General features: G+C 33.3%; 1 protein-coding gene across 1 annotated transcript; it reads left to right on the forward strand.

The window, feature by feature from the left end:
• The first annotated feature begins 1,286 nt into the window (after positions 1-1,286).
• On the forward strand, positions 1,287-2,927 carry LOC101267017 (AT-hook motif nuclear-localized protein 10-like). Its single transcript, XM_026030496.1, has 5 exons — positions 1,287-1,356; positions 1,481-1,524; positions 1,678-1,809; positions 2,467-2,616; positions 2,814-2,927. The coding sequence occupies exons 1-5, from the start codon at positions 1,287-1,289 to the stop codon at positions 2,925-2,927; spliced, it is 510 nt and encodes a 169-aa protein (XP_025886281.1).
• The last annotated feature ends 17,526 nt before the right edge of the window (positions 2,928-20,453 follow it).

Genomic DNA, 20,453 nt, shown 5'->3' on the forward strand with positions numbered 1-20,453 from the left:
TTTCAGCTTTTTTATTAAAAAAATTATTTTAATAATTTTTTCTTAAATAAAGTCAGTAAGAAATAACTTTTAGACTTCACAAAATACTGACTATCAATTAATTTGCAAGTTAGGAGTAAAACAGCAAGATGTAATAGTTTCTTTCATATTAATTGTTTACTATACCAACTTGTAATAGTAGTACTTTAACATAAAGGTAATTTAATCATTTAATATTTAAATGGTAATTTTTTTGTCTTCTAGTTTAATTTAATTAGTTTCCCTAATCAGTTATATTTATAGCATCACAATGAAAGAATGAAAGTAAAATCCTTCCATTAATTAATATATATTAATATTTGATTAAGTTTTAATTTAGTGGAAGAATAAAATAGTAATTCAACTTTGGATTTTAGAGCTAGCTTTCCACTTTTAATAATATATAATATGATGATATATGATGTATTTTGAATTCTAATGTGTTAATAATTTTTCTTTTTAAAAAGAATATTACATGTGTATGTAGTATATATAATACTTGTCAATCTTAGCTAATATGTTTAAACAACAAAATATATGATAAATATGAATATTGATAAAAAGTGCTAAAGTTTTTACCGGGATAAGTTAATTGTCATTGAAATCAATGTCTCTATAGACTGTAGGGACATTCACAAAAAGTATTAATTATCTCTAAAAATTGAAATATTTACAAGAGTGTTAATTGTCTATAAGAAAGCATATTTGTGTCGATTAAGCAATTACTGTTATTAATTACCGCTAAACATCATTTTTGATATTGACTTGCAATTGCTCATCTTTTTTAACTTGGCTATAAGGAATCCATCCAAGTTGTGCACATGATGATAGAATGGGTTTGTCAACAAAATATGCGTGGAAACACTGCAAACATAGGCTTAGATTTATTTTTGTTTTGTTAAATAGGTTAATTAGATATTCATATATTTAATGACAAACCATCTTAATCATTTAATGTTAAGATAAAGAGATAAGATCTTAATCATTAAGATATATAGTCAAATTCAGATGTTTTAAAAATAGCGATAACAAATGAAGCATTAATTCCCCTATGATTATTTTTGAAGAGCAAAAAGAAGGGGCAAAAATCAAATAGCACAAATGTAGGGGACAATTTGTGCAAACATTTAAAAGAATTAAATTTAGAAACCCAAGTTTTACCTTTGGTCAAACTAAATCGAGATTATAAATCCCAACAACTTTTAGAAATTTCTTCCTCTGTTATCAAAATTCTTTATAAACAACAGCAAAAACAACTTCTCTATTCGATGGATTCTCAAAAGACCTCCGTTGGTGCTAAAATCGTTCAAACTTCATCGAATCATGGAGAACTTTTTGGTATGTATGTGTTCATTGTTTCTTCTAATTTGGGAAAAATTTAATTTATATACATCATTTATATGACTTTTATAAACTTTTTTACTATAATTAGTGATTGTTGGATTTTCTTGATGATTGACAGGTGTAGTTGGTAAGGCGCAGGTAATCCTTGTGAAAACTGGAGAGGTAAGATTTGTTTTACTTAAATGATTTTTAGCCTAAAGCATTTGTTTTTATATCATACCCATGATCAAAAGTTCTCATGAATTGAAGTTCATGTCTTATGAATTTTTCGGTTGATTTTACTAAATGATGCAAAGCCTATTATCTTTTACGCAGGACATTGTGTCTAAGATAATGAATTTATCACAACAAGGACCTATGAAAATTTGTGTTCATTCTGCAACGGGTGGCATATGCAACGTCACCCTCCAAGAGTCTGCAACGGGTGGTGGCATTGTGACATATGAGGTATGTATTATTTTTAGCTTAGACACACTTACTATTTTTCATGCCTCTTTGTCGAGGCATGATGTGATAGTTTATGCTTAGTTAGTTTATGACTCTAGCTATGTATGTTATCTTTCACTAGATTTTGTTGAACTCATTTGCAGATATAAGATTTCAATTTTATGGATTTTTAATTTTGAAACGGTTATTTTAATTATTAATAACCGTGTTCTAAATTTAGTAAGTTATTTTAGAAAAATCTACTGCATTTAGTCAACCGATATGGACTTCAAGCTCCACTTCTAATGACAGTCAGTTAGAGGATGTGAAAATCTTATTTTAGTTTATTGACCCCTAGTCCTTTTTTGCGCTTTGAATTGTTTTAGTCACAAGTATATTGAATGTGCTTGAAGAAAAAAACACAATAAAACATTTAAAATATGCTATTGAGCTCATATTAATTGTCAATTGATTTTACTTGTTTTGGTGTTTCTACCTTATATACTATGCACAAGTATCTAGTTGTATGTACATCAATTGGAAATGTAGTGAAATTAGATATGTATATTAATGCTTGAATTTTATAAAGGTGATAATCGATTGTACATTAATTGATTTCTAGCCTACTTATTTGGCATTGCTCATCAAGTATGGATATATTTTGTTATTTATATGCAGGGTCAATTTTTCATCATCTCATTATCAGGGTCAGTCATGTTGTCAAAAAGTAGTAGAACATGTGATCTTAGCGTGATGTTATCTAGGTCAGATCATATTGTTCTTGGCGGTTGCGTTGCTGGAAAGCTCATAGCTGCTACCCCGGTACAGGTGTTATTCTAACTATACTTATCCTTAGTGCATGACTCGAAATTCAGTGGACAATAGTCTCACCCCTATATTTGTCACTTAAGTAGAAAGCTTACTTTGTACCTTGTTGTGTGCAAAACTTGCAGCCTTGGGATGTTCTTACCCTTATTTTTGAGTATTTATTGTGAACTTGCTAATGATTTTTAGTTCATTATCAGGTGGTTCTGAGTAGCTTTATTCCCGAAAAGGAAAAGCCCGAGTCTAAGGGTGATGATGATGCTCCCAAGGGTATTCGAATCGTTGATCCCCCCGGTAGCTGTGTAGGCAATTGAATGCAGAGACCAAGGGGCAGATCCTTCTACTCCTCTCAACAACGAATGTGTTGTTGAAGTTGGATTTTCTTATCGTCCCTTCCAAGACATTTCTTCTAAAGTGTGGCATACGAGCCATATTGAGAAATTCATTGATTTTGAAGTTTGAACTTTGTGATTATGAGTTGAAGAATGTATTATATTACTGTCCGTTGCATTTGAATATTTACTGATTTTATATCTTAGCTTAAAATGAGATGGTTGGAAAGACTAGAATTAATTTTGGGTGTATTCAATCATGTTACTTATGAAGGATTGCTCTAATAGTTGCTTTAGGTATTTTTTATCAGTGAATTTATTTGGAACTATAACATCTTGCAAATAAAAATAACTAGGAAGAAGTTACGAATTTGAAAGTCATTTTTGGGAAGTACACAAAATCTAGAAAATTTGTCAACTACGTTAAGTTGAGTTTTTAGTCAATTTCAAATGATCATAACTCCTTTCTCAGGATGATTTAGGTGTGTTTCCAGATATATTAGGAAAGATCTTGGAATAATCTTTCCAATGCCGCCAAATTTACTCAATTCCAAAATTTATGAGTGAGATATGTCTTAGAAGTTGGGTTGTCTAATTAAGAAAAAGTAAAAAAAATTGGATGTTGGAAGGGTGGTTTGGTCTTTCCGCTATCCTATTATTTTAATTAATTTTTGGTAATTACTTAGGGGTCTAAACTAAACTTATTCAGTTTGTGTTTTTGAAAATTGAGTTAGGGTTTTAGAGGAGAAAAAATAAGAGAAAAGAGAAGAAGAAGAAGCAAGGAAATTGTCAAGTTCTTCAAGAATCGCTTGTGAAATTTTTAAAGGGGTGATCCCTACGAGTTCTGTGAGATCACATAGCGTTGGGTTATTTCACCCACTCGCCAATCATGATTTATTTCAGCGTATTGAAGTCTTTGAAAGGTTAGAAATGAATTCTTGATGGGTTTGTTGAAGTTCCTTTGATTTCTTGATTCATTGAAATTGTTAAGGAGTTTTTGATCCAAATTCATGTAATTAGGTGTGATTTCAAGTTAAATCTTTCATACTTTAAACATGTAATCGATTCTACATATTTGGGGAAAGAACCAAGTGAAATTATTAGAAGATTTATAGTTGAAAACCGAGCAAGAAAAGTCAGAATGCACCGGGGTAGGGGCCTGGACGCCGCTACTCTCAGAGCCCCAAAGAAGGTGTCTCTGAAGTATGGGCTATGGGATGTCACTCCATCCAGTACCCCTTCCCACCCAAGCCTCCGAAGTTTTAAGTTTGGCGCCCTACACCTCTCATAGCGCCAGGACACCAGATCTTCCCATTTCTTCCCTATCATTCCATACTTGTTCCTTAGCAACATACCTATATTTTCTAGTAGATTCCAACACTCTAAGATACGTCTAAACATCATGAAATCACCCATAAGCATGAGATCATGAATCTTGAATCCATAATCCAATTCAAAGAAAGTTAAGATCAAAGTCAGATGAAGTAAGAGTCAAGTCTAGAAGAGTTTTTAGAGTTTTTCAAAAGGCTTTTCCAAATATTTTAACTTGTTTTTAAGACAAAGTTCAAGTTGAGAAAAGAGTAAATATTGAAGTTAATTTCTTCAAAGAGTATATGGGGACTATGAATTCCCAAAGATTTAAAATGTATTCACATTTAAAGAAGGTTACAAAGATGGACTTTGAGCCAACCTTTGAGCAATTATCTCAAATCACAAAGAATTATGTTTTTAAACCATAAGAATCATCATCATATTTTGGGAGTAGTATTGAGCAGCGATATTAGAAAGAGTTCCAAAAACTCACAGCCCCCATAAACCATGTAGCCACCATGGGTAGAAGAGGGTCAGACTTTTTGGATAATTTCTTAGTGCTTTTAAGCATAGACTAGTGGATCCACTTAGTAGTTCAAATTCTGTACCCTCGGCAAGGTATATGACGACCTTGGTAGTGTGAGAAAAAACATATCATCACAATAGCTTTTACCTGACGGTTGTCCATTATAGAAATTCCCATAGAAGTAATTGTATTCTTGTATACAAAGTTTAATTGTATTTTTACATACATTTCAAAGTTATATTGTCAATATTAAATGTTGTCTATGTGGAGTGTGATACTGTGATGTGGAAATTGTTTAAAATAAAAGAGAGAGTGTATCACACACACCATGATGAGAATGATATAAGAGAAAGAGGTGTGTTTTTCAAATTAAAAAGTGATAGTTTAGATATGAAACTCAAACTTTCAATAGTTAGTTTAGGTGTGTTTTTGACACTTATCTCTTTAAAGTAATCAAATTTTAGAAGAGATTACTTTATACCTTGTATATTTAGTTTTTATTGTCATGGAGAGAGCGAAAAAATTTACAAGTTAGACATAAAACATAAACTCATTTAAAATAATCTCGTGCAATAATCTAAACATATCAATGTTCTATTATACTTGATTTGTAAAACTGTTTTTGAAAAATAAGTATAGGCAAAAATAAAGTATCAGTAATATAAGGGACTGTTTGTGAAAACAGTTAAAGCATTTATATTTACAAAATCTAATTGAACTGATTGGTCAAATGTAACTAATTAAGTAGTAAACTCAAATGATAACTTTCTTCCTCTCAAAAAGTTCTTTAGTTGAAAATTAGCTAAAACAAATTTTCTATTCTATGGATCCCCAATTGTCTTCTGTTGATGTTAACGCTGTTCAAATTTCGTTGAATCGTGATATCTATGACTTAATTGTTTTTTATAAATTGGGAAGATTTACTTATATACTTTTTTATATAATTTTTTAAAACTTTATTACTATAGTTAGTAATTATTGAGTTTTCTTGATGGTTGTCAGGTGTAGCTGGTACAAAGTTAATCTGTGTGAACGCTGGGGAGGTAAAATATGCATTTTCTGTAGCATGATTTGCAGATCTTAGATTAACCTATATGATATTTTGTTGTTCTGCAAATAGTTTGAGTTTTGAATTTCATATGAGAGAAAATAGAAGAAATTAATTTATTTCTATATTTAACTTTTTGTTGGCTTCCTTGTTATGTATTTGGGTTGATACATCAATAATAAATTGATGAAAAAATATTCAAGGATGAAATAAAATACCCAAAGTACAAAAATTAATTGACTTTCTAATGATAAAATAAGCTTATGTTTTTTATAAGTAACTATTTTGTGTTTCTTGAGATAAATAAGGTATTGCTATCAATTCATGTGACACATCAAAGTTCTATTTGTGTTTTCGTCCAATTATCACTATTTTTTCCCTTTTATTTGAATAGGGAAGATCCTAACCATTCTATCCTACATTTCCTTCTAGTGCATTCAATTCTTGGTTACCGTTGCCTTTAAACTTTTACTGTTTTTTCATCTCCAACATGTTAACAAATTACTTCGAGGATTTGAAGTTAAGGAAGATGTTAATAACTTGTGTAGATTCGTGATTAAAAATTTAAGCAACAAATAATGAGAGAATTATTATGGGGCTCATAGCTCCATTTCTTAAAATATAAAAGTTTAATATTACTAAAAAAATGTTTATATCATACCCATAATCAAATTTCTTTTTAAAAAATTTCTTGAACGAAAGTTCTTGTCATGTAAATTTTTTGTTTGACTTTACGCAGGACATTGTATATAAGATAATGGATTTCTCACAACAAGAAGAAATGAAAATTTATATTCAACTTACTGGAGAGGTGTGTAGCGTCACGCTACAAGAAGAGTCTGAAATGGATCGTAACATTGTGACACATGAGGTGTGTATACGTTTTAGCTTAAACACACTTACCTATGCTTGGAAAATTTGACTATGACCTATAAATTTAACTTTTTTAACTTCTAATTTTCAAATAAAAGTTTGATTTAAAGAGAAATCATCAAAAACACACTTAAAATATTGTTGCTTTTAATATTATGAGTATCTTGGTTGAACTATCAAGTATTTGCTTTTTCTATCTACTATCAACAATTATGTATGCCACAAGTGCAAAGAGCTAACGTTAGGTTTAGAGTAATCAATGAATTTATTAGCAAATAAAGTTATTGAGTGCGTGATCTTTATAAAGGAAAAGATTCTCTTACTAGCTACACTTGGAATTCTACTACAATATAAAATTATAATTTACATGAGTAGTATAGGTTTACTATTACTACAATACCTTATCCTAGTAATCGTACATAAGTTAGGATTTAGCAGTCTAGTCCTAATATGACTCTTTAACTCTACATAAGTAAACATGTCAACTTGCTTGGACCTGTTCGAGACTGATAGAACCGACGCGATTTTATTCTGAGACTCAAAACTCCAAAACACTCTAAAAATAACTTTCTTAACAACTTAGCCTTCAAAACTCACAAACTTACTAGATTCTAAATTTTTAACTCAATTTCAAAACCATCGCTTCAAACTCAATCAACAATAACTCAAGGTCGATAACGGGAGGGTCAAAATGGTAGATTTAGAAACTTTTTAAGAATGACCGACCAGATAATTACAGAAATATATGCTAAACCTATAAAATCATGTTTTTGGTGCTTGTTTAAGACCATACAATGCATTTTTAGGTAGACACACATGATGAAGATACTTAGGATCAATTTAATCTAGGAGGTTGACTCATGTACACCTCCTCTTGTAGAAAACTATGGAAGAATGTATTCATATATATATATATATATATAAATATATTGAACGGGATAGCCCCACCTTAATATTTATGACTTTAACCACATAGCTAAATGTTTCTTCAAACTATATCCCTTCAAGCTGCGAGAATCCCCTGCCCACAAGTATGGCCATGTATCTATCAACTATCTACCAGCTTTCAATATTATCTTGAACACCCATTTTGAATAAACCAATTTTATACCAGGAGATTTGGACACCAATATCCATGTCTTATTAGTATGCGAAACTTTGATTTCTTCGTGCATAGGTGCAAGTCAATGAGGTAACCTTTGTTCTTCCTTAGTAGTATTTGGTTCCCTCAAAATCTCTTTGCTGATGGAAGAACCACGTATATGTGGTGTTCCTTTGTCTTGTGTCTAGTGATTGTTATTCATCTTGTATTCCTAATATACTTAGAACAAAACTTTGAAGAACTTCGCAAGAAACAACAAAATTTAAAGAGTATTTCCAAAACTAGAAAATTAAGACTAGTAGAGGAAATAAATTTCTGATTAGAAACAATATAAAAATATATTTCTTAAATAAAGAAAATCGAGCCTAATGAATGCACAATGTCCCCTTCAGGAAATTATTCCCCTTAAGGACTGAGGTTAACAAAATATATCCTCCCAAGATAGAACGATCTTACTCACAGGTGTATCGGTATCTAAAACCACGGTGTCAGCAAACCACTCAATGACAGTAAACTACACTTTTAATACTAGATTTATTAGTAGTAGAAGAATTCCAAAAAAATTATGCTCTTAAAATAAGAGGAGATTCTCAATTTATAGAAAACAAAGTATAGTGTGAAAAAAATCTTATTGTGTCTTATCGAAAAGGTTACAAACCTTTGGAAAAGTCACAATCTTTCTCGGAAAGGTCACCACCTTCATAAAAGTCACAATTTTTCATAAAAGTCTCAAATTTTCATAAAAATCACAAGTTTTCATAAAAGTCGCAACTATTCATTTTCTATTTACACCTTTTAAAACCCAACAATAATCATATGATGCCCCTGTGGTGCAAAAGGTGCATCAATTAAAGTAGTTTATTAAGTGTAGTATCTTCAAGTTGACGATGTTATGTCATATTCCATTTGGAGAAGTCAATTTCTAAATGTATTCCTTGTGGATTAGACACATAGAATGTGGGATTGATAAACCATCGTTTAATGGACTTGCACATGCAACCTGATCCTCACTGCCACTATCTGATCCTAAACCTGCAACAGAAGTATCATCAATCTGAGTCTCATTACCACTGTCTGTATCATCACTTTCAACTTGTTCCTCATTATCATCATGTGAACCTGCACCTGACGGGTCATAGCACTATCATCTCTAAGGGTATATGAGTTGTTGTAATAGAATTTTCACGAGTAACTTGTGTACTATCAACTTGTACTTCCATTGAATTATGATCAACATGTGCCTATAGTTAAGAGAGATTCCACAAAAGCAGGAAGATGAAGTGAGACATCAATGTTAGTTTGATATTGACTTGGATACAAATAGGGTAATGTGTTTTATTTAAACGAAACATGTCTGGATAAGTACATCCTCCATGTAGAAGGATGATAATATGTGTATCCTTTGTGTAAGCTGATATAACCTATGAGCACACCAAGGTAACTCTTTTTATTGAACTTGTTACTACCCTTGATATATGGAAAACTTCTACAATAAAAAACTTGTAAGCTATTGTAATCAGGTTGCCTTTCATACAACTTACAAGTAGAGTCACCATCTTTAATACTGAGTAGGACAATCTATTAATGAGGAACACTACAGTAAGGAAGACTTAACGTGCGGATATAAATGGAGGTTGGCATGAAAAATTCTCATGATGCCACAAGCTTTCAAAATTTTTATGAAGTCTGTTTTAATAAATTCACCACCTCCATCACACTGAAATTTCTTAATTTTTTAGAAAATTGTTTTTCCTCCATTTTTCTAGAATTTTACAAAAACATTAAAAAACTAAGATTTCTTTGTCAGTATCTTGTGTGACCATCTACAAACTCGACATAGTATTTCATATGTTGAAAAGATTCAACAGGAGCTGGTCTCCACAAGTCACAATTAATTTTCAATAAAGGTTTCTTCTCAATTTTATTTCTCAAATCAAATGGAAGATTACAACTTTTTTCCATCGGTTACTAGAACAAACAAAATGCATTTTATTCCGACTACTAACATTGGTGCAAATATTACTACTCAAAACTTTTAAAGACTTCAAACTAGGGTTTTCTAATCTATTATGTCACATGTTGTCTGATGTGTTCCAATTATGTGCATCAATTAATAAAGGATAGAGATTGGTATCTTCCAAAATATAGTTCATTCCTTTTAGATATTAAGCCATGCGTGTCCTTTGTCTTTTTGTCCTTTATAACAAAGTTAGTTTCATCGAATTCAAGATTGCAACAGTTATCCTTTGAAAGTTTACTAACTTAGAGTAGATTTTTATTAATCTTAGGAACTACAACAACTACTCTAACTTCAGGCCTGATCCTGATATGTTTCCAATATGTGTTATGTCTAATTTTTATCCAGTCACAATAATGATTTATCTGGTCCATTATAGTGTTTAAGACAAGTTAAAATACCTGAGTTACTTGTCATATGACTACCTAATCCTGAGTCCGTATGTAAAGTTTCATCAATAGTGTTTTGTAGTTTGGCAGCAACCAATGCTTGTGGTAACTCATCTGCAACTATGGTAAGAGTGGTCCCACATATAGAAACATTTTTCCGAACAATATAGTTATTCGAACCACGCATTTTACATGCCTTGATATTTTTTCTCTTCTAACTTTCACTTGAAAAACTGTTCTAAGAACCTGGTCTTTATTTAGTATTATAAGAACATGTTCCTTGTTCAGCAGACTTGAAGCCTCTTCCTCTAGAGTTGATATTATTGTTTCCTCTACTTGATGGTAGTTTCCTTTTTCCTGCCCATTAGGGCAGAGAATGTCATGTTATTATTTTTTTGTGGCGCTTGTTCTTTGTCCTCCTTCATATTAAAACCATGAGAGCATTAAAAAAAGGATTAAGAGAGAGATATGGTGTCTTACCTAGCATGACAATCCAGAATGTACTTGTGAATGGGTACAACACCATCACATATGCATTTGAATTCCTTAATATATTAATCAATTTTTTTGATTCCTAGCATAACATTTTGCAATTGTTATTTAAGCCAAAACTTCTTATATTTTATTGCTTGAAGATAAGTTTCTTCTAAGCATTAGTACATATCATTGGAAGTTGAGCATCCGACAATAAAGTACATGATCTCTTGTGTCTAGGTGCCAAGGATCTAACTCTTTAGGAATGTGTCTTTATCCTCTAGTCATTAATATTATTGTTGTCTTATGTATCCTTCTCAACTGCTACAACTTTCTCAACACTTTGACAAATGGAATGCACACTTTTAGTTGGTTCATTCAACATGACGAGGTAGGAAAATCTCATCGCCTGACTCAATTGAGGTATTTGTGTTCTCCAAATATGATAATTTGTTGGCTTGAATTTAATGGAACATAATGCCATAAAATGGTGAAGTGAGGAGATTGATGGAGTGTTGGTAGAAGAGGCCATTCTAATACGATCGGGTAGTTATTTTGAGCTCTTATACCATGTAAAAATATCACGTTAAATTTAGAGAAATCAAGTATTATATTAATGAATAAAACTATTGAGTACATGCTCATTATATAAGAGAAGAGTCATATACTATCTACACATAGAAAACTCCTACAATATAAAATTATAATTTACATGAGTAGTATAGGTTTACTATTACTACTATAACTACAACTCCTTCTTCTAGTCGACTTTAGCTCCATACACGGTACAATAACTTAGTTGTACATAAGTTTGGATTTAGTAGTCGAGTCCTAATATGACTCTAACTTTACACCAGTAAACATGTAATCTTACGTAGACCTGTTCCTTAGATATATTTCTATCATTAGCTTCCTTCATCTTCAAGAACGTAACAAGGACATGTTTCAATGTTCTTATAATATATCATGACTTAGCCTAGTAGATGTTGATGAATTTCAGTCCCAGTGTTAGCATTTAGATTCACACTCTAAGGATTAGATATTAACTAAATACATTGCTTGTTTAATAAAATCAGTTAATTCAATCAATGTTATTTAGAGTTAGTTAGATTTAGGATTTCGCTTAACGAACTCATTTGCAGAGATTAAATTTAAACTTCATGGGTATTTAATTTTAGAATAATGATTTTAAATAATAATAATCGTGATCTAAACATAATACATATTTGAAAAAAAAGCTACTGAATTTGAGCAACCCCATATGGGCTTGTAGCTCTGCTTCTATGTTGACAATGTTAGGTAGTGGAGCCTTATTAATTTTAGGTTTTCCTATTTATTCTCTATTTTAGGCTTTCCTATTAATTCTCTATTTTAGGTTTTCCTATTTATTCTCTGTAACCAAATCACTCTAATTTATTAATATAAATATACCTCACCGCCGTGGAAGTTAACTCACGGGGTGTTACCACGAAATATTAGGTTTTCTCTGTCTCTCTCTAGATCTCTCATCTCTTTCTCTTGAAAGTTGTGGTGTTCTTCATTCATCTAGTCTGTGTGCATGAATTCGATCCTAACAACTGGTATTAGAGCTAAAGAGATTTGACACGATCACAGAAGATGGATAGTTCGAAGCTTGGAATCGAGAAGTTTGATGGATCCGATTTCAGTTTCTGGAAGATATAGATAGAAGATTATCTGTACCAGAAAGATCTTCACGAACCGTTGACCGGGGTGAAGCCGGAATCCATGACGGAGGAGAAGTGAAAACTCAAGGATCGCCAGGCTCTAGGGTTGATCCGGTTGACTTTGTCAAGAAACGTGGCATTCAACATCGTGAAGGAGAAGACTACGTCCGGTCTGTTGAAGGCACTGTCAAACATGTATGAAAAACCATCGGCTATGAACAAGGTATATTTGATACGTAGATTGTTCAATTTAGAGATGTCTGAAACTGGATCCGTTTCTGATAATATAAACGAGTTCAATATGATTGTGAGTCAACTCAATTCTGTGGATATTAATTTCGAAGATGAAATTAAGGCATTGATTTTGATGTCATCTCTACCCGAGTCTTGTGATACTGTTGTAGCTGTGATTAGCAGTTCCCGTGGATCTGAGAAACCGAAGTTTGATGAAATCCGTGATGTTGTTCTTAGAGAAAGTATTCGCAAACAAAAAGTGGGAGATTCATCGGGCAGTGCTCTCAGCATTGATCGAAGGGGGAGAAGTAAGACGAAAGGCCAAAATCAACATGGTCGATCAAATTCAATGAATCGAGGAAAATCACTGAACATATCAAACGTGACTTGTTAGAACTGTGGAGAACAAGGGCACTTTCGGACGAACTGTACAAAGCCAAAGAAGAAACAGAGTAAGAAATTTGGAGATGACAATGATTCTGTAAATTCAGCAGAGGACATTGGGGATGCTCTAATCCCTTAGTGTGAACAGCCCGATTGAATCATGGATTTTGAATTCTGGTGCATCTTTTCATTTGTCTCCAAGAAAGGAGTTGTTCCAAAACTTCAAATATCGAAATTTTGGAAAAGTATATCTTGCTGACAATAAAGCCTTAGAGATTGAAGGGAAGGGGGATGTTTGCATAAAGACCACCTCGGGAAACCAGTGGACATTGGAGGATGTCATATATATTCCTTGGATCAAGAAAAATCTGATCTCTGTTGGTCAATTAGATAGCACAGGATATGCAGCAGAGTTTGGGAAAGGTTCGTGGAAGATCGTGAAAGGTGCTATGGTAGTAGCTTGTGGCAGCAAATCTGGAACCTTGTACACCACTGCAGGGTGTATAAACATGGCAGCTATTGCTGAAGGTGCTTCGAGTTCATGTCTGTGGCACAACAGACTTGGACGCATGAGTACTAAAGGAATGAAGATGCTGGTTGCAAAAGGAGCATTAGAGGGTCTGAAGTCTGTTGATATGGGTCTTTGCGAGAGCTGTGTTATGGACAAACACAAAAAAGTAAGCTTCACAAAGACTCCTAGAGAGCCAAAGAAAGTGCGATTGGAAATGGTCCATACAGATGTTTGGGGAACATCTCCAGTATCATCACTTGGAGGATCCAGGTTCTATGTTACCTTTATTGATGATTTCAGCAGGAAGGTATGGGTTTACTTCTTGAAGCATAAGTTAGATGTGTTTGAAACTTTCAAGAAGTGGAAAGCTGAAGTTGAGAATCAGGCCGATTTGAAAGTCAAATGCCTAAGGTCTGACAATGTAGGAGAGTATGACAAATCAGAGTTCAAGGCATTCTGTGCAGCTGAGGGAATCAGATTGATGAGAACAATTCCTGGTAAGGCAAGATAGAATGGAATTGCTGAGAGGATAAACAGAACATTGAATGAGCGTGCAAGGAGTATGAGGATACACTGTGGGCTGCCCAAAACACTTTGGGCGGATGCTGTGAGCACAACTGCATACTTGATGAACAGGGGACCATCAGCTCCTTTAGGGTTCAAGATTCCAGGGTAGGTGTGGACAGGAAAAGAACTCAAGTACTCACACTTGAGGACTTTTGGCTGCACTACTTATGTTCATGTTGATCCAGAAAAGAGAGACAAGCTTGATGCTAAGGCTGTGAAGTGTTACTTCATAGGATATGGTTCTGATTTGTTTGGTTACAAGTTTTGGGATGACAAGACAGAAAAATCCTGAGACATTGTGATGTGACATTTGATGAATCTGTCCTGTACAAGGACAGAGAGCAGAAGGTTCTAGAGATTACAAAGCAAGTGGGAGTTGAGGTTGAGTTGGAGAAGAGTAACCCCAGAGATGTCGAAGCATATACTCAACCAACTCCTACTGAAGAATCTGAAGTGGAGCAAGTTACACCTGAGCAGGTGTTAAGGAGATCATCCAGATCCATCAGGGCACCAAATAGGTATTCACCTTCATTACACGATCTATTGCTGACTGATGAGGGGGAACCAGAGTCTTTTGATGAGGCCCTATAGGTGGAGGATTCGATCAAGTCGGAGCAAGGCATGGATGATGAGATGAGGTCACTTAAGAAGAATGACACATGGGTGTTGACTGAGTTACCTGCAGGGAAGAGAGCTTTGCTGAAAAAGTGGGTGTTCAGAATCAAGACTGAACTAGATGGCAAAAGAAGGTTCAAGGCTCGTTTAGTGGTTAAAGGATATTTACAAAGGAAAGGTATTGATTATGCTTAAATATTCTCTCCTATTGTGAAGTTAACCTCTATTCGAATTCTGTTGAGTATTGTTGCATCGGAAAATTTGCATCTAGAGAAAATGGATGTAAAAACAGCGTTTTACATGGAGATCTGGACAAAGAGATCTATATGCAGCAACCGGAAGGATTTGTGGTTCTAGGCAAGGAACACATGGTTTACAAGCTCACCAGGAGTTTGTATGGACTAAAGCAAGCACCAAGGCATTGGTACAAGAAGTTTGACTTCTTCATGACCAAGAGTGGATTCTGCAAAGCTGAAAAGGATCCTTGTTGGTACTTCAAGAAATACACTGATTCTTATGTCTTTCTACTCTTGTATGTGGATGATATGTTGATTGTAGGATCTAGTATGGGGGAGATTAACAATCTGAAGACAAGGTTGTCTGCAGTGTTTGAGATGAAAGATTTGGGTCCAGCAAAACAGATTTCGGGGATGAAGATTTCTCGGGATAGATCTGCTGGCACTTTAAATATATCTCAGGAGTTGTACATTGAGAAGGTGCTGAGAAGATTCAGGGTTAATGATGCTAAACCCAAGACTACTCCATTGGCAAATCACTTGAAATTGTCAAAGGAGCAGTCACCCAAGACTGCCGAGGAGCGTGATCACATGACACTTGTTCCATATGCTTCAGCAATTGGTAGTTTGATGTATGCTATGGTCTGAACTAGACCTGATATAGCACATGCAATAGGAGTTGTTAGCAGGTACATGGAGAACCCTGGAAAAGAGCATTGGGAAGCTGTGAACTGGCTTCTGAGATATCTGAGAGGTACATCCAGTACTTCACTTTGTTTTGGCAAAGGCAAGGTTACTCTATAGGGTTTTTTGGATTCAGATCTTGGTGGGGATGTTGACTCGAGCTAGAGTACATCCGGGTACATTTACACCATAGGTGGAACAGTAGTGAGTTGGATGTCCAGGCTTCAGAAGTGTGTTTCTCTTTCATCTACTGAAGCTGAGTATGTGGCAATAGCTGAAGCTGGGAAAGAGATGATATGGCTGGCAGATTATCTTGAGGAATTGGGCAAGAAGCAGATCGAGAAGATTCTCTACTCAGATAGCCAAAGTGTCATACAGTTGGTGAAAAATCCAGTCTATTATTCGAAGACAAAGCACATCATAAGGCGATACCATTTCACTCGCAGGGCAGTGGAGGATGGTGATATGTGCTTGGAGAAGATAGAGGATGCAAAGAACCTGGCAGACATGTTGATAAAATGTGTTGATGTTGGGAAACTGAGGTTATGTAAAACCTCGGTTGGTCTTCTATAGTTGTTGCTACAGATGTTGCGGTGCGGTAAAGATGTTGATGATGAAGAGATTTTTTTTGAGAATGTATTTTTTGGATGACTGAGTCAGTATCCAAGTGGGAGAATTTTTAGGTAGTGGAGCCTGATTAATTTTAGGCTTTCCTATTTATTCTCCATTTTAGGTTTTCCTATTTATTCTCTGTAACAAAAAAAACTCTGATTTATTAATATAAATATACCTCACAGCCGTGGAAGTTAACTCACGGGGTGTTACCACGAAATATTAGGTTTTCTCTTTCTCTTTATAGATCTCTCATCTCTTTCTCTTGAAAGTTTTTGTGTTCTTCATTCATCTAGTGTGTGTGCGTGAATTCGATCCTAACAGACGGTCAGTTGGTGTTGGGTGTCAATGACGTTGTGTGAGGATCTTATTTTAGCTTTTTTTGACCCCTGGTCCTTTTTTATGTTTAAAGTATTTTTTTCACAAGTATATTAGATGTACTTGAAGTGGGCTGAACCAGAAACACAATAACACCTTTAACATACAATATTAAGCCTATATTGCAACAAATTGACTTAGTTGGGACTTCATTTTCCTTAATTTTTATATTTCTGCATTGATGATAGATATATTTATTCCTTTATATTAATGCTTAAATTTGATAAATCTGATAATCGAATATACATTGATTGTCTTCTAGTATACTTATTTTGCATTGCTCATCAATCATGTTTGTCTTCTAGTATACTTATTTTGCATTGCTCATCAATCATGTCTTTTATTTGTTATATGCAGGGTCGATTTCTCATCATGTTATTATCATTGTCTTTCATGGTGTCAAAAAGTAGTAGAATATATGGTCTTCACGTGGTACTATCTAGGTTAGATCGTACTGTTTTCGGCGGCTACGTTTTTGGAAGGCTCATAGATGCTACTCCACTAGAGGTGTTGTTCTAACTATCTCTGTCCTAATTGGTTTAAACTCCTTTTTTGTCCGTTTGGACTGACTAGTAGTGCATGACTGAAAGTTCATCGGATAATGATCCCACCCCTCTATTGTTCACTTAAGTAGAAGGCTTTTGTTTGCGATAAGATTCAAAATTGGACATCACATGCATGTTGCTCTCTTATTACTTGAGTAATGCTTACCCTTATGTTTGAGTGTATATTATTTACTTGCTAACGATTTTCAATTTACTACCAGGTGGTTGTGAGTAGATTCATTCCGAAAAAGGAAGAGCCTGAGTTTGAGGACTATGATGACAATTGAGTAGTCAATTTTTTGAATGACTTTTTTTAAACCACAATGGTTTGTTATTGTTTGAACTTCGAAAATCGAGTAACTAAATTTAATTGAGTTTGGTGTTATTTGATACAAACATGTAATATATTAGTATGGAATTATAGGATACATTTTACTAATGCTTTTGGGCTATGTTTACTTGAATGTTTTTTTAAAAAAAATAACTTCAACCGTTAATTCTATCAGTATTTGTGATTCTATAATCACAAAAGCATAATCTCATATATGAATTCTTTGACCTACATGCTTGTGTTAATGATTATGATAAAAACAATTCTAATGTGGCCAAAATCTCACTGCATGTATTGTATATAGACATTAAGGAGTTCCTAAATTTTATGTTCATTTTGGGGAAAATGGTTGTTGTGGTGTTCAATATACCAATCACTCGTCAGAATAATATTTACACTTCCACATTATGTTGATCTGATGTAATCGGTAACGTGCCTTATTTTTAAGAGTTTTAAATCTTACACTTTAAAGAGACTCATTTGTGATGTTCTTTATCACTTGATTATAAAAATAGTAAATGTTGGATTTGGCTCCCCTCCATTACTCTTTTCCTCCATTTCGTCAAGTACACGTCTAGATGAGAGACATTTGTACTATTTAATTGTTAAAGGTGCATTATGACACATGACTTCCATCCGAGTAGGAACTGAGGAAAATGAAGAAAATGAGTGATGGAAAAGAGCCTCATCCAGTATTATACATTATTTAATCACTTCCTGTGTTAGAAATTTATTCTTAAAATATTATGTTGAGAAAGTTTTGTTCGATACACATGAAAATGTCCAATTGAACGTGTTTATTTCAATGACCGACAAAGAAGCATAATGGCGCTAACTCGAATCGAAGGTCGAAGATTTCAAATCTATTGATAAGAGAATTCTAATCGAAAGATTGAAGATTTCAATACTATTGAAAGGAGGATCTCAATCATTTCCAAACCTACTGGGAGGAGCAAAACTGACTAAAATGAAGGATAACTGCATTCTAGTTGGTTAAGGAAAGAAGTAGCGTAATTTTTTATTTGATGCGGCAAAAACAAATAAGAAGTCTAAGTTGAGTTCAACTAGGATTTGCTGAATTTCTGATCTATAAATAGGGAGCTATTTTCATCAAAAAAAAATTGCGCACTAACATAGAGAGAAAATCAAAACACTAGCAAGAGGTTTTTGAAAGTTTTGATATTACTGGGAGTGCTGCGAGATCGAGTATCTAATTGTAAAAGTTGTATTCAAGAATCTTGTTTAGAATCTTAGTGTTGTGAGTAGGAGTTGCTTTACAAGTTGAAGAACTTGAAGAGAGTTTGAAGATACAAGACTAGGGAGTAGTTTTGTGTCTTGGGGTAGAAGAAATTAGAGTTAATAATTCCGTAGATTACATAGTTTGTTAATCGTTGTATTGTTTGATGTTTATAAATAATACAAAGTGTTACTCGAATTATTTATTGGTAAGGTTCACACAAAACAGAAACATATTGTTAGTACATGTTCCTTTGAAGAATTCAGGAGGGTAGAATTCTAACAATTTTAATTATAAAAAGGAAGAATTATCATCAATGATAGAAATCATATAACAGAAATGGGAAGTAAAAAATGCATTAGAATTATAAATGTGAAAGTATCCGAAAAAAAATCTTTCTTTTCTTTTTTAAAACAATAGACATCAACTTAAAGGTAAAATATTTTGTAAGACTACTGTTATGCTAAACAAATTAAACATGGTTAAGTTCATGTTCCATAATTTTAATATTTTAGTATAATATATAAAGTAAAATTAATGATATAAATATATGGATACCGAAAATTGAGAAGAACTAATTATTCTTACTAAATTTGGAGATAGTTATTTTCATATAATTTTTACATTTAACAATTAAATAATACACATGTCTCTTGTCTGTGTACCTGACTGAATTGAAGGAAAGGGTAATAGAGGGGACTCAAATGTTTAACCCAACAATGTATAAATCGTAAAGTAACCAAAAATATTACAAAAAAAAAGAATATACATTTTATATATATATATATTCACAGTACCAAACTCTTAACATAAACCTGACCTTATAAAATAAAATATATTTTTTAATGAATAATCCTATGTTAGGAAGTAACAAAAAAAAAGTCAAATTTCAATACTGATATCCAACCACCAGTGAAAAATATTTTTTTAAACAAGTGAATTTGTCTGATTATGATCTTGTATCACTCTCATAATAATTTTCCAAGAGAGGGTAAGGTCCTCCTTCAACTTGACAAATGGCAAGTTACTCATATAGATATGAAAAATGTAATCTCTTTGTTAGCTAATTTATTTTGATCATACAAAGGAATTTGAATAGGCTTCTTTTTTAGATTGCTTAGTCGATATCTTTAGATTAGAGGAAAAGTTTCTTTAAGATTTGTCTTAGTTTAACTTCCTGTAACACCTCAGATATTAGAAGTTGAGATTAGAAAAAAAGTTCCATTTTTGTCACTGATGCGGTGATCAATAAATCCAAGTTACAGATTGTAGGAAGTCCAGTGGACCATAGGAAGGAAGTTATACGACTGGATTTGAGATTTGGAAAAATTTTAAGCCTCAATAAGTTGACCTACGAAATAATTAAATGAATTATATGGTGGTCTATGAGTCGTAGGAAGTGCCAATAAGGTGAATTAAAGAATTGATTTGAGACCCATGTCCTCGAAAGGAGTTGAAGAGTCGTGATATAGTCTATGGGTCGTAGGTGGGATCCATAGAAGTTATTTAGACTTACTGAAATTTTGAGCCTGAACATGGGTTCTAAAGATAGGGGTCTATGAGCCGTACAAAGTGGGATGGGTCGTAGGAAGGTTTCATAGAATCGAACAAAAATAGTGAGCCATAGTAACAGGTTCTACAATTAACCAGGATAGCCCATAGATTCAAACTCTAGACCTATCTAGCGGATTTTAATCAAGAGTATTTTGCTCTTTTTAAACACAATTAACCCCTACACTATGTCGTTTT

Source organism: Solanum lycopersicum, chromosome 4 (genome assembly GCF_036512215.1).
Source record: "Solanum lycopersicum chromosome 4, SLM_r2.1".
Lineage (NCBI taxonomy): Eukaryota > Viridiplantae > Streptophyta > Magnoliopsida > Solanales > Solanaceae > Solanum > Solanum lycopersicum.

What these genes read in the sequence shown, in the direction of transcription:
- LOC101267017 (XM_026030496.1), top strand. Translation starts at nt 1,287, where the DNA reads ATGGATTCTCAAAAGACCTCCGTTGGTGCTAAAATCGTTCAAACTTCA. An exon ending in TCCTTGTGAAAACTGGAGAG is followed by an intron (nt 1,525 to 1,677) that starts GTAAGATTTGTT and finishes TCTTTTACGCAG; the next exon opens with GACATTGTGTCTAAGATAAT. An exon ending in GTGGCATTGTGACATATGAG is followed by an intron (nt 1,810 to 2,466) that starts GTATGTATTATT and finishes ATTTATATGCAG; the next exon opens with GGTCAATTTTTCATCATCTC.